Genomic DNA, 15,753 nt, shown 5'->3' with positions numbered 1-15,753 from the left:
CATAATTCCCGCATTTTGGCTGTTGTTAAATCGCGTGCTGTATCACACAAGCTCTTCATCACTTGCCTGTCATTCAGAAAATCCTTTCCTGAATCAGCTGATGTTGCGCGCGATAATGTCCGCATGTAACTAAACAGCTAGACATCAAACTCACATCAAACAACTATTATGTGTAATTATTGAATGACATGATAGATTTTAGTTGTATTAATCATATTAAAGTTACTCTTTCTGCGTGAAGCGTTGGATTTTTTAAGCACACATTATTTTGGATATGTGTGCCCATGAAAACTGTTTTCACACCTTAACATAGGGAGATACGAAATGTTGCAAGGTTACAGTACACTTCCGACATCTCCATACAAAAAAAGTATCCGACAGCAATATCCAGGAATTTCACAGGATCAAGGTCAGTGTGTAATTAAATTGACGAAAAAAAGCCACAGTATTATTAATGGCTTTGTAACCGCTCCAAAAAAGTTGTACATTTTACATTTGAGTCTTTTAGCAGACGCTCTTATCCAGAGCGACTTACAGTAGTGAATGCATACATTTCATACATTCTTTTTTTTTTATACTGCAAATATTGCTCACTTGTGAAGGTAGTTTATAGAAAGACCCATGTGTAATGCTGAAATGTAACCACTTTTATCACATTACATGTGTCAGTATTTATTGTCACTCATTGGCATTGTATTTTACAAATCTAGTCTTCTGAATCATTAACAAAATCCTGTTTCAGATTATTTTGTTAAATTATTTCAAGGTAATTAATATAATTCTGCTGTTTCCACCAAAGTATATTGCCACTAATATCGTAGCGTTGTTGGTGTTGAAAATGTTACACATAGCGAATTGATACAACTGCGAAAAAATGGACAGTGCAACATTGGATCACGTTGTACAAATTCAGCAAGCTTTCGTATCAAAATCAAGTTGCCAGTTCTAAACGCTACAAAATGGCAGCTGCTCAGTGGTCCAAGCCACTGTATAGCCGACTTTACATTAGTTAATTGGCGTTAAATAACCTATGGAAGAATATGAAAATGTTTACCAGTGCAGACATTATAACAGAGTGAACATTCCCCACGCGTTCTCATTTGTTTACATTAGTCATTTGGATTAAAACATTTTTTTTTTACCGCAAAGACCTCTGGGCCACTAATTTATTTGACGCGGTGAATTGTGGGCAGTCATTGGTCCTCCGAGACGTACTGTCAGAGAGAAAGAAGAGGAAAAGAGACACCCCACTCGCTGTATTTTTCTGGTTCAATTAATGTCAATGAACTAAGTAGACCCGACCAGGCCCAGCTGCAATTGCATTGGAGTCTGAGAGACGCACCCAGTTAAGTAGACCGGAACTGACCATTTGTTTCAATGGTAAACGGCTTGTGTGAACTATCTTCATTTATCCACCATCTTTGTTACTGTCTGCTACTCTTCCATCGGAAAAGATGGCTGCCTCGGCAGCATCGGCGGGTTCTACCCCCGGTTTTTGCCCAAGCTACGCCGTGATATGCTCTTTTCTAGAGCGGTATGGAACCTTGCTTGATTTACCGGAGCTTACATTTCCACAGTTGGAGCGATATCTCCAAGACACAATCTCAGGTATAGTTTGAAAAGCGCGAGCTACTGTGGGAAGATGGGACTCCACATTACATAGTGTTCTGTGTCGTTCGTACTAGTTCTGTTATTGTGTGATTTCAAGACATAACCTATTTTATATACATGTATTGTTGTCCCAGATGTATTATTAGGATCCAGGGTGAAATAGATGCATTTGTTTAACCGTGAACTGACCGAAGATCGAAGGGCTTCGGTGAAATTTGGGGCTTTAAATGACCTTTTATTTTCAAGCCAAGCCAGCCTTTATCTGCCAGGGACTGAAATGCACTTCATCACACAGTCTACAGAAAATATTGTGCTTTGAACTTTTGCACAAAGGTGATCTGTTTTTAACATTTATTAAAGTTTATTGGGCACCCGTATTATTCGGTTTAGGATTGAGTGTGTTGCGTTATGGACAACATTGTCCATTGTGTTTACAGTTAAGTAATGTTTTGGCATAGTGGTTCGCTCGCGCTGTATTGCGCATGCGCACGCTCATCTTCAGGGCTTCCTGCTCAATGGTGTCCTGCTGGAATTTCGAAAAGAATGGTCTGCTTTATTCAAACTATTTTGACGGATTTTGGTTGTTTGTATCACACATACTACATTGTTATTCCATACTTCCATATTATTGTATTTGTCATGTTACGTTTTTGTTTTATATTGTTAGGAAATTAGCAAATATCTAATTTCAATGCATTGTTTTAATAAATAAAACCATGTTGCATCATACATGCCTTTAATTTTGTTATTGTGCACTGCCCCAGTGTCTCTACTTTAGAGATGTATGACTTGTCTCCTCTCCAGCGCCCAGGAAGTTCCAATTCAAACTCCCAATAGACATCTCTGCAAGCGTTATAATGTCAAAATACGTTCGTTACTCAGCAAATATGGAGTTTCGGTGAGCAACGTTTTTCATTTACTTCGTTACGTCCGGTATGTACTTTCAAAGAAGGTTTAAATAAAAATGTACAACCCACCTAAAAAATGCCTATTGGCACCTCCAATAACTGACTTTACTGCCAAGCACAAGTCGGAAGTCTACAACAGTTCAATGAGGTCTCCAAGAGGAATTTATTTTGGTTGTTTTAAATGTTTATTTAGACCTTTTTTGGAAGTACATACTGGCCATAACAGGAGTAAATGAAGATAGTTGCGCAGCAAAATTCCGTATTTGATGAGTAACTCATTTATTTTGAGTTTTTACATTATAAAGCTTGCAGAGCAGTCGAATCAGAGCTTTCTGGGCGTTAGAGAGGAGACTCATTGGCGACATCTCTAATGCACAGATACTGGGGCAACCGTGCACAGGAGTTTTCTTTTTAATATGTGAAGAAATGTTTATTTTCTTATTCCCCACTCACATCAAAACCTATTTTAATTCCTTTGTCTCCATTTGATATTAACTAATTCAAAACTAATTCATTTGAAGTGCTAGTGGACCAATACCTATAAATATTATGAAATGTCGTAGAATATGGATTCGTGAGAGTGGGATTCATATTCAAGATATACATACTGTAGCTATTTATTGGCCTATACAATAAGGGATATGTGGTTGAGAAACATTGATGTTTACCAAATGGTGTCATTATCCCACCTCTCCCCTCAGTTCCAAAGACCTTGGTGGACCTTCACGTGAAGTTGTTGAGGAAGATTGGCAAGTCAGTGTCCGCAGACAGATGGGAGAAGTACCTTGTGAAGGTAAATAGATCTCAGAACAAGGCTGGACATTTTCTGCTCACTCAGATACAGTTAGCTTTATTAATCACATTTAAATATATTCAATTTTTGTAAAATACAGGCAGTGGCATGAGTCTGGGCATTCTGAATGAGGATAGTATTGAGGTTAACCAATGGCTGATGGAATGTGTTTTCTTACAGGTGTGCCATGAGTTCAACAGTACTTGGGCATGGGAGCTTGAAAATAAAGGATACAAGGACATGTCTGTGGAGTGCAAGACTGGAATCCTCAAAGTAAGGTTGCAATATAGCTATAATTAGGCTAGTTCTGCATGCAAAGACATGCAACATATATTTCCAAACAAGATGCAGGTGGTAAAAATTACGCTGATTTTCACATTCTTAAATAAGGCCTTTCTGTATGGTACAAAAGTAAATTCCCTGAAAATAGTCATGCCAGTGGTGGTGGGACATAACTTGTGCAGTTCATCCAAGTGTGTTGTTGTATTGCAAGTCATATTGCTGTTGCAATATTCCATAAAAAATATTGCAATATATTTGGCCATATCATGCAGCCCTACTAACATAATTTTTTTTTCTTCTAAAGGCAACATTTCTCATACTTTCTCTGTTTTCTATCCAGCATTTGTGTGAATGCCAGTTTGATGACAATGTAAAGTTCAAGACAGCAATCAATGAGGAGGATCCCGATAAGATGCGGCTTCTCCCCATTGGCAAGGACAAGGATGGCCTGATGTACTGGTTCCAACTTGACCAGGACAAGAATGTGAGGGTCTATGTGGAGGAGCAGGACGACCTGGACGGGTCTTCCTGGAACTGCATTGTCAGGTACTGTGGAACCATTGGAATGAGGGGACGGATGTGACTCAGGGGATGAAAGAGGCATACTGTTGTACTGCAGAGCCTAAATGTCAAAGGTCTTGTATTCCAGGTGGATCATAGATTACTTGATTTAAATGTAATTTTACCACAAGATTACTAAACTGGAAAGAGTTATTTGAATTATCCATCTCTATACAGAGACAGAAACAGCTTGGCTGAGATCCTGGCACTGCTAAAGACTCAAATCGACCCAGCACTGTTGACAAAGAAAGAAGGAGAGGAGGAAGATGAGGCGAAAAATAATACTGGGGGAGAAGGTAGTGTTATATCAACAAGGCTTGTTACACCAATAATGTTGTCTGTTATTTGTTGTTTACTCACATTTTCATGATATTGATATTAAGTAATTTGCCTGGAATTGGATCTATTTTGTCAAAGGTAAACAACTTATTTCCCTGATAGATGCAGTTCTAAATCTTGTACGTTTATGTTCTATGAATATATCATTCTGTTGTAACTGCAATTCCTATTTATACCTTTTCTCCTATAGGGGAAGTTAAAAAGACAGAGGATACCTCAGAGGATGAAGAGGACAAACCCTCCAAGGGTACAGCTTCTTTAGTCTCCCCAAAAAATGAGATTACAGAAAAAGAGGAATCAAAACTAGACGAATCAGATGCCAAATCCTCATTGAGTGGCCTCAAAGACGAGTCAGAGTCAAAAAGCCAATCAGAGGAGCCTATGGTGGATGACAAGGTCACCATTCACACCCAGGCCATCAAAGAAGAGCCAATGGAGGTGTCAGAATCCAAGGAGAGCACAGCCACAAATGCTACAGAGCCTCTTGCAGAGAAACCTTGTCTGACGCCACAGACAGAACAGACAGAGGAAGCCAAGAGGAAGACTACAAATGAACTCCAAAGGGCGATGAAGAATGACCAGCAGGCCAAAATCCCATTGAAAAAGAGAGAGATGAAACTTTGTGAAAATTTTGATAATAATAGTGGCGGTGGCAGTAGTATCTTTGTGCGAAACCCATCTGTTGTTCCTGTCAAAGAAGCTCCTGAAGTTGAGGAGACAAGTAAAGAGGTCTCTGATGCCCCGGTGGGGACGATAGAGTGTAAAAGTGATCAAATGAATGGTGATGCTCGGTCTGCAACAGAAAAAAGTGTCAATGATGGTTTGAGAGACTCTGCTGATGGCAAAAAACGGCAAACAAAAGATGCTCCTGGGGAAGAATGTAAAGCAGCAGAAGCTAGTGCAAAAGATAAGATAAACCTGGACAAGGAGAAAGAGGAGATGGCAAGCAACACCGAGTTGGCCATGGCCAATGAAACAAGTCTACAGAAAATGGTTCCAGCAGAAAAGGAATGCACTGAAGATTCAGAGGAAGTAAAAAAATCAGCCTTAAAAGTGGCTAAATCTCCGTCTCCTCTAATGACAAAGCCATTGACTTCATCTAAGAATGCAACAAGCCCACCGGAGAAGTACTCTGATTGTAAAGAGGAACAAAAAGTCAAGGTATCCAAGTGGGATGTAAAAGTGTGTCGTACAGAACACACGACCTATACATCAATAGAAACCGATAAAAACCCTTTGTCTAGTAAGTCACAGAAACCAGATGAAACTAAAGGAACAGATTCATCCATTACCTCTCAAGAGGTCAAGTCAGCTGTCTCTAAGGAAACAGATGTAACAGATAAAACAGTTGTCAATAAGGACGGTTATCCCCTTTCTGCCGTGAAAGATATGGAAAAACCACCGAGCACAAAAGGTACAGAAAAGTGGTCAAACCCTAAAAACCCAGAAACCTCAGTCATCACTAAACAAACTGGGAGACCTGACCCAATTACAGAGAAACCAGACCACTCTAAATGCATAAAGATGCCAACAGTCATAAAAAATACAGAGAAACCATCTGACAAAGAGGGTGTAGAGAAATGTGATGTTTCTAAAGATATCAAAACTTTTGTAATTAAAAAGACAGCGATTTCAGAAAAGAGTAAAGATGCTGAGAACCTGGCCATCTCTCAAGAGAACAATACATCCTCATTCCTTAAAAAGGCAGACAAACCAGTTCCAAATAAAGATGCAGAGACACTGGAGAGCACTAAAGAGACTGATAAATCGTTGGTCATTCAAATGACAGTGAAACCAGAGGCATCTAAACATACAGAGAAATGTGATAACCCTAAAGACATTAAAATGTCAGCTGTCACCAAGGAGAAACCTGCTGTAGGCACAGATGCGAAGGCCGCCGCTGAGATGAAGAAAAAAGCTGTCCTGGAGAAAGAAGTTTTCTCAGCGTCTATCTGTAAAGATGAAATGAGAACTGTTGCTAAAGCGACTAAGACACAGTCTGGACCAAAAGACATGGAGATGGCAGACGTCTCTGAGAAAACAACCCAATCACAACTGGATGAACCCAAAAAGGTAGAGAAATCGGCTACCCCTAAAGACACAGAGAAATCTACTAAATTGGTTATCCCTAAAGAAGATGGGAAATTGGCTACCCCAAAAGACACAGAGAAATCAGCAATGCCTAAAGACACAGTGAAATATGCTAAATCGGCAGCGCCTAAAGAAGCAGAGAAATTGGCTACCCCTAAAGATGCTGAGAAGTCTGCTAAATCAGCTACACCTACCCCTAAAGATTCACAGAAGTCTGCTAAATCAGCTACACCTACCCCTAAAGATGCTGAGAAGTCTGCTAAATCAGCTACACCTACCCCTAAAGATGCTGAGAAGTCTGCTAAATCAGCTACACCTACCCCTAAAGATTCAGAGAAGTCTGCTAAATCAGCTACACCTACCCCTAAAGATTCAGAGAAGTCTGCTAAATCAGCTACACCTACCCCTAAAGATTCAGAGAAGTCTGCTAAATCAGCTACACCTACCCCTAAAGATTCAGAGAAGTCTGCTAAATCAGCTACACCTACCCCTAAAGATTCAGAGAAGTCTGCTAAATCAGCTACAACTACCCCTAAAGATTCAGAGAAGTCTGCTAAATCAGCTACACCTACCCCTAAAGATGCTGAGAAGTCTGCTAAATCAGCTACACCTACCCCTAAAGATTCAGAGAAGTCTGCTAAATCAGCTACACCTACCCCTAAAGATGCTGAGAAATCAGCTAAAAACACAGAGACTACCTCTAAAAAGATTGTTCTATCTTCTAGGGGACAGAAACCAGACACCTCTGAAGAAACTGAGAAACTGGCAGACACAAAGCCAGTTGCAGAAAAAGGAGAGAAACTTGTCACCTTTCAGGACGCCAAGCAATTACCCTCTCTCAAAAAGTCTGTCCCAGTGGAGGGGAAACAGGAGGAGCCTATGGAAATGCGTTCGGAAAAGTCAACACATGACAACATAAAGATCAAGGGACATGCTGAAAAAGGCTGGCCAAAAAAGGCTGTTAAAAGTGGAGTGAAGTCTGAGACCAACACTATCAAAGACTCAAAGCCCATGGACTGTGATGCACCATCAGAAAAACAGTCTGTTAGTAAGAAGGCATCATCTCTCACAGAGACTGAGGGTGAGACATACAAAAGCCATGACAAAGTAATCAAGGAAGATTCCACAACACAGGGATGCCCCCAAAAAGAGGATGGGAGTAAGGATGATCAGACTAAGAAAAATGACAAAAAAGAGGATGATGGAACTGAGAAAGATGACAAAAATCCAACGGTAGCAGAGAAATCTGGTCAGGCAAAAGCAAGTGAGGGGTCTGAGGAAGATGAGAACAAGAACAAAGAGGATGAGGACAAGAGTGAAAAAAAGGATGCAGGAACAACATCAGAGATCCAAGAGGAGGGAATTCGCCTGAAAATACGCGGGATTACCCACCGGAGGAGAGCTGAGCTCCAGAGAAAGGAGAGGGACTCTGGGTCAGATACTGGTGAGACTGGGAGATCCCTGAGGAGGTCACCCAGGATCTGCAGGCCGACCGCTAAGGGGGTGGAGTTCCAGGACAGGAGGCTGGAGAAGAAAGAGGCCACACCCCCTGTAGAGAAGGGTGATGAGGAGGAGAAAACTGTTCAGAGGAAACCGAGAGAGAAGGTTGATCAAGATGGACTATACAAATCTAAGGTAAGTTCTTTCAGTAACTGCAGATATTTCTACATTAATATGTTGGATTGTGAATGCATGTTTTTGGATCAACAGTGTCTTTTAGATCAGGGATTCACACATTGTCAGCCATCAGGAACTTATGTGTATGCTGTCCTACATTAGCTTCATGAAACCCAAAAGTTAGAATGTTTGTGTTTATGATTTGGCTGTCAAGATGACATCTGTTTTCAGGGGCGACGGAGGAGAAAGACCCGGTGGTCCAACACTCGAACACAAAGGCGCAAAAATAATGGTTCTGGTGAAGACGATGAAAGCGAGTCGAGCGAAGAGGAGAGCGAGGAGGACAACAGTGATGAGAGCTTTAAGGTGGAGAGGGGCAAGAGGAGGAAGAGGAACAGAGAGAGGCACAGCGACGACTCTGACACCTCCTCGGATGATGACCTCCCTCCTAACGATGACCCCTGCAAACACTGCGGCCTCCCCAACCATCCTGAGCTGGTGGGTCCTGAAAATGTGATCCCTATTTTCTCAGCTCAATAAATGACACATTGGGTAGCATATAGTTGTGATAATTATAATGGAATTGCCCACATGGGCTGCAGGGATCTGGTCAATTCCACTTAAGTTTCAGTCAAGTCAGAATGTAAATCAAATTCCAATTCCACATGTTTGTTATTTTAAATGCATTGAAGCGAATTAAAATTGGAATTTCAGTGTACTTTCTGAATTGAAATGGAATTGACCCCAACCCTGGTGGGCTGTCAGTGGTTATACTATATTCATAATATGTATCTAAGCTGACTGATAAGACTACAAAATAATGTGTTCCAGCTAATACGCCTTCGTGTTCCCCTCACAGATTTTGCTGTGTGACTCGTGCGATAGCGGCTACCACACGGCCTGCCTCAGACCCCCTCTCATGATCATCCCAGACGGGGAGTGGTTCTGTCCACCCTGCCAACATGTAAGTAACCACCAGATGGTAAACAATTGGTAGTTGCACTACAGTTTGGATGATAGCCACATTATTGTTTTAAACTAATGGCTTGCTTTATGTGGTATTATTTGTCATTCTTACCCCTCTCTCCTTGTGACCCCTGCAGAAGCTGCTCTGTGACAAACTTGAGGAGCAGCTTACTAATCTCGATGCTTCCCTGAAAAAGAGGGAGCGCGCTGAGCGACGGTACCAACCTCTGAACCATGACCCTTGGTGTAAAACAGCAAATGACAACAGGAAGATAATGTAGCTCATAAGGTTGTTTTAAATAATTGTATTTTCTCCCTCCAGAAAAGAGCGGTTGGTCTATGTTGGAATCAGTGTTGAAAACATCATCACTCCCTCGGTAGGCAGCATTTGGTTGCTATGGTTATACCATCATGGAAGTCAATTGCAACACATCCAGAATTCAGTGTGTTTGTAGGACATCTGTGTAAGGTCTGTCACACTGTTCATTGCCTAGCCTAGACTGATGTCAGCATAAATGTTTGCTTCATATATTGTACTGTGAACTGACACATTGCCAACTGTCATTTTTAGTTGGAGGTAGAGGAAGAAAGGGAGGAAGAGGTGGTGAAGAAGGAGAAGAAAGAGAGAACCAAGAGCTGGGGTCGAAGGTCGACAAGGGCAAAGAAAAGCATAAGCTACAGGTATGATGTCTGTACTGAACTCATGGTTATCAAAACATTGTGTGTGGCTGGTCTTTATTTGTTGTTTCAGTATGGTGGCTGATAAATTCCCTGAATAATTTCAATGTCTTGTTTGCAGGTTTGATGAATTTGATGAGGCTATTGAGGAGGCAATTGAAGAAGACATCAGAGAGGCTGATGGTGGAGGTAGCAAGACATTATGGAATATGGCAACCAAGTCTCAGAATTATGACTTTCATTCAATAGTTTATGCTGCGTTTTATTGATGTTCTGAAATCATTTTTGGCTGCATCATTTCATCTGTGCAAACATGGTGCTTGCTCAGATGCCCTAATAATTGTGCACTCCTTTAATAAGGTTTACGAAGAGTCAAGTCTGAGGCTGTATTTCATCCTAAGATAGATGTTCCCTCTCTGCCCTCGTATACATATCCACTCCTATCAGTTCTGTCAGGAGGAGTGAACCAGGGTAAAAGAGGGATTTTCCCTGAATGAAATGCAGCCTCAGAGCCTTTTAACTTATGTAGACTGCAAACAATCTTTGTGTGCCTGTTGTATTGGGTCTAAATGTTAACATGTGCTGCCCTTTACAGGAGCTGGTCGAGGCAAGGACATGGCCAACATCACAGGCCATAGCAGAGGGAAGGACATGTCCACTATCCTGGCAGCAGGAGAGGGTGGCGAGGGCAAGGAGAATGGGTGCCCGCCGCGGCCCAACGCCGGCCAGCGCAGGAAGAAGCGCCGGCGTCTCAACGACCTGGACAGCGACAGCACTGTGGAGGAGGAAGAGAGCGAGGACGAGTTCCGTCTCAGTGACAGGTAGGTTCATTAGGAAAGTGGGAGGTAGGGGTTCATGAATCAGAACAGGGAGGTTGTGTTCATAAGGCACCAAATGGAAGACAACGGACTGAAACGCGGAGGAACTACATGGACTTTTTTTTGTTTTCCACTGCAAAATGTTTTTAAACATTACCCCATTGTGTGCCATAATGAACACAAGCCAAGGTTCCACTTCATTGATGGCTATTACAGCCACAAAGGTGTGACACAAAGGGGTGTTGAATTAATTTGTCACTCATTATTCTCTTTTTTTCTCTCTCCACTGCACACTTTTTCGTGTAGTACGGGGGAAGAGGAGTTTGTGGCGTCGGACAAGAGCGATGCAGAGAGCGAAGTGGCAGTCGACTCCAATGACGACAGCGACTTCGGCAGCACACAACTCAGAACCGCCAGGACAAGGAGGCCAGCCAAACGTCAGAGGAGCACTCAGCTGCGACGGCGCCGCAGACCACGAAGGTACTCAGACGATGAAGAGGAGACGAGTGAGGAAGAAGAGGAAGAAATGGGTACGTTGGCAGCGTCATTTCCTCTGTGGTTTGAAAGGACATTACACTCCAGAATCAAACTTTGTTAGATGTTTTCAGATCTCAAAAGTGGTCTTCTCTTGGGACAAGTTCCAGGCCATCTGTTTTGTTGATTCAGCTTTATGCCGTAATCGAAAATTAATTGAAAAGGTCCTTATTTGTGGCGCTTATCAGTTCCATTCATTTGGAGTTGAGGCCTTCAGTACGCTGGTTAGACAGATCCACATCCCACACAATTGGCTGTATCTTTTGCTTTTAAGGTCTGAAAATGTCTGTGTTGATTTTGTAATTGTCCTTCTAAAAACCCATAGGTATGTGATGTGGCTCTCTTTCTGTGTTGACCTGTGTAACTAGTGTCGGAGGGCTCCAGCGAGTTCACCGATAGCGACCTGGACTGTAGCCGACGCCGATCCCGCCGGAGTCAGACGACGAAGCAGGTCAACTACTGCGAGTCGTCCGGAGACTCTGACGGCTCCAAGGCCAACACAAACCGCGACAAAGTCAAACCGTGGCGGCGCCTCGCCAGTTCAGACAGCGAAGGTCAGGCAGACATTTATTTTTCTAAATGCGTGCTCATTGCCTCACAGACCCCGCCATTAGCGTAGGTTCCTCTGTAGGATGTGTGTAAACTGTAGTTAGTTGGCTAATTCATTTGTTTATTTAACGTGTCCTCACTTGCCATCACTTTTGACTGATATTAACAATATGGTTTTATCTAACGTCCATTGTTTCCATGTACCTGGTTCTTTCAGCAAGCTCCTCCAGAGGCTCGGACGACAGCGAGAGGGAGAGGACTAGGTTAAAGAGGAGGGCCGACTCATCCGAGAAAGAGTCCCAGCAGCACCGCAGACGACTTTCGCTGAAACGGCGGCGAGCCTCTGAGGAGGACGATGACGACCACGATTCCGATGAATCATCGGAGGGAGAACGTCCTGTCCGCAAGCGTGTGAACCGCATCGACTCGGACGACTCTGACGAGGAGGAGAAGGAGACGAAAGAAACCAGGGAAGAGGAGGAAGGGGGGGTGCTGGGGAAGGGAGCCAGCCCATTGGACTACAGCCTGGTGGAGATGCATCCCCCCACCAACGGACAGAGTCCCATCAAGGCCCTAGAGGGCTTGGCTCACATTGGGCCCCAAAAACCTGGGGCCACAGCTGTCGGCATAGCGCCCAATGGACTGGAGTTGGCACCACAGGATGATGATGAGGATGACCTGCTGGGGGTCACAGACCTGGTGGACTTTGTCTGCAACAGTGATATGTTGTAAAACCCAAGTTGTACGTTTGTTCTTTTCTGTTGTATTTTTTTAAAATGTTTTTGTCCTGTCCTTATTATAAAAATGTTTTATTCATCTTCCTTGTCCCCCCCCCATTAGTATGACCCCATCCATCCGTATGAACTGGACATCTTATGGGGGGAAAGTTCATTGTCTTCACACTTTAGCACCTCTCGCAGTGTGATTGTAGAGTCATTGAGAGCACTAACTCCGAAGGTTGTTAAGTGGCATGTTACTTTGCGTTGCATTGTCTTATCCTCTGTACTCGGTCACCGATGGACATGTGGGTCAGATACTTGACCGTAAATGACACACAAATCAACCTACCTGTTTCTCCAGCCAACTTCCAGGGTTGTCTACTCAGGGGTCCATCCACTACCCCCACATACAAAGAGTCCATCTCCCAAATTCTTGGTTGTGTTCATTAGGCCCCAAACGGCAGAAAACAGACAAACCGAGAGGGATTTGTCTGTTTTCTGCCTTGCATTGTCCATTTAAGAAATGCTAATTTTCCGTTGTGTGACCTAATCAACATGACCCATGACTTCCTGTTCTCCTGAGAGGCACCTCTCAGTGTTCCTGCCTGGGATAGAGGACATTTTATTGTATGACATTACTTAATTGTTTTTTGGTAGGATGTAGATGTGTATTGTTGTTCAACATTTTTATGAGAATAGATGTCAGGGGTCAAACTGCATTCCATTTACGACTTAAATGAACAGTTTTGTGGATCAACTGCTGGAAACCAATCGTTGTTTTTATCCCCCTGCTCTTTACCCCAAACTTTAAATATGAATGTCTTTCACTTTTTTGATATTTGAATTCCACATTTTAATCCTCTTACATCGATCAAACTATTTATTCTTTGTTTTGATGTGTTCAATTCTATTAGTCAGTTGTTTGATAAGCTAAACCATTACACAGGTTTCCCACTTTCTTTTATAGACCATTTACAACAAGCACTGGATGAAAAAGCATGAGCATAACCGTTTTCAAGTCAGAATTCCCATAGGAAAACGGGACACAGAATCATCATTATGCTAGAAACAGATTTTTTTAACTGACAGACTGGGAGACCAGACCCACAACCGATCCCATACTTTCTAGAAAATACAATCTCCAAAAGTGTTTTTCTCATGGATTTGGTAAATAGTTTTTACCCAAAGTCTTGAAATGTTGTACTGCAGCCTATATCCCGTTTTTATTTTTATCAAACGTTCCCATCAAGTGGTATTTTAACCGTTTTTAATTATTGTTACAAAACACTATCAAGGCAGCTAGCTCCTCAGTGCATCACGCCAAATTACATTCAAATCTGTTAACTACCACCACATTGACAAGACTTTCCTTTAAATGGAGGTTTGAGTGTATTTAATGTCACCAACTAGAGTAGACCAACCCTGATCTTCTCACCTCTGTGTGCACATGTTTCTAAAAACCCTAGTTTAGTTTTTGTGTACGTATAAATATAATTTTAGTGTGTGCTGCCTACACTATCAATGGATTAAATGCCCATGTTTGACTTTTTTATATGCTAATATTCGAAGGGATTTGTTATGTACAGAATTTTCTGCCAACTTTCTCTGTTCCTCTCAATAACCATGTCAGCATTTTAACCATTATTTTACGTACATTGTGTTTTTATAATGTATTTCTTTGTATATCAAATCATCCACTTATTGTTTTCCTCCTTAGCAAACCAAGTGGCATACTGTTTCCTATGTACCTTCTTGTCGATACTGTGTGTAGGTTCAAAACCTTGAAGTAAAGGTACTTACTGAGTGTACACCTAACTACCTGTCGTTGTTCATCAAGACTATTATTTTGAAATATATATATTTTTTAAATGTCCCCTGGTCATTTCGGAACCCTCTGCCACTACCAGTGTTGATTGTAGAGAACACTACCCTTGCTCTAGTCTTCCCTCTACATCTTACTGCATCAACTGGAGACTAAATAAACGTCTCCCATCTCAGAAAGCCTATCCTTTGTTCTCAAATATGAGCTCATTTTGGTTTTAGGGTTCCATTTTGAGGTCAGGTAAATCACTGCCTTTCTGGGCCTATGTTCAAAAAGTGTCTCAGAGTAGGAGTGCTGTCCATATATTATTCATAATGATCTAAAAGGCAACTGATCCTATATCAGCACTCCTACTCTGAGACTGAATGCAGGCTCTGGCCTTGAATCAAAAGAAGATTATGAATAAACGGCATGCTGGATTCATCTTTGTTAGGGAATGATATACCAGAATGCAACTTGTTTGGGGAAATGGTCCAGACCATAAATTGACCTCTAATGTTAGTGTGTATATCTAGTTTTTGCTGTAATGTATATTTAGAGGCATTTTCTTTTATCATGGAAATAAATATATTTGGCAATTATTTATGATTGCATCTGTTTATAATAGTTTTCTTTGTAGAGGGTTTGTGATATTGGCACCACTGTTTTGTAATGAATTCATTGGATATCTGGCATGTTTGTTGGATGTTATTATGCTATGTGCAGATGCGTTGGCCACCTTAAGGATTTACGAGGTTCAATAGCCACAGACCTCTAAACTCCTTTGCTCAGCAGTGTTCCTTGTGTCTTGCTACTGAACAAGAGAGCATGAACCAACCACTGGAGGCACGGACTACACCTGGCAGGACTGATGAGTTGTGTTCAGTAAGCATAAAATTGTAGAAAAGAGTGAAAGGGGGAGGTACTAACTGAACTTGTCCAATATGAAGCCCTTTTAATTTTCAGTTGTGCCCCAATGAACATGACCCTGGACACAAAGGTGGCAATCGTCAGAATCATGGGAAAAGTTCAAGATAATTTGTCTTTTGTAAAAAAGTGTTGGCATGTGTTCATCACTGATGGTAAACTTATTAGTCTTGGTTAATCACACAATGTGTTTAATACTTCAAAGTGTGAAGGAAGATTTCCGAGGCTAATTAAAATCATTTCTGAGCTGCCTGCAATGCACTCAGCTAACATGATAATATTGGCTACAGTTACCGCACCATTAGTTGGACTGCCCCAAAGCTTCTACTGGCAATTGCATTGTGGGAATCGGATGCAAATGACTAGGGTTAGTTTACCATCGTTTTGGGATGAAGAAATGTATGATTTCTGATGTAATGTTCTCAAGCGATTACGTTTATCACCTGTATTTCATGAGTATGACATGGTGGGCCTACTTAATTTTAAATGACAAATCTGTTGGAGCAAATGATCATATAAAGGTAGGAGTACACTAGCTGGGAGGGGCAGTCTGACACAG

General features: G+C 41.8%; 1 protein-coding gene across 1 annotated transcript; it reads left to right on the top strand.

The window, feature by feature from the left end:
- The first annotated feature begins 1,206 nt into the window (after nucleotides 1-1,206).
- LOC115154119 (remodeling and spacing factor 1) lies at nucleotides 1,207-14,879 on the top strand. The gene is made up of 16 exons (XM_029700023.1): nucleotides 1,207-1,608; nucleotides 3,221-3,312; nucleotides 3,493-3,585; nucleotides 3,935-4,140; nucleotides 4,333-4,451; nucleotides 4,685-8,220; nucleotides 8,434-8,700; nucleotides 9,062-9,166; nucleotides 9,306-9,385; nucleotides 9,491-9,545; nucleotides 9,740-9,849; nucleotides 9,968-10,035; nucleotides 10,442-10,667; nucleotides 10,971-11,194; nucleotides 11,567-11,752; nucleotides 11,965-14,879. Exons 1-16 carry the CDS (start codon nucleotides 1,455-1,457, stop codon nucleotides 12,477-12,479), a joined length of 6,036 nt encoding a protein of 2,011 aa, XP_029555883.1. The 5' UTR covers nucleotides 1,207-1,454; the 3' UTR covers nucleotides 12,480-14,879.
- The last annotated feature ends 874 nt before the right edge of the window (nucleotides 14,880-15,753 follow it).

The sequence above is a fragment of the Salmo trutta genome, chromosome 19, assembly GCF_901001165.1.
Source record: "Salmo trutta chromosome 19, fSalTru1.1, whole genome shotgun sequence".
NCBI classification, from domain to species: domain Eukaryota; kingdom Metazoa; phylum Chordata; class Actinopteri; order Salmoniformes; family Salmonidae; genus Salmo; species Salmo trutta.
Note: the sequence above shows the minus strand (reverse complement) of the source record. Positions and strands in the feature narration are given on the sequence as shown.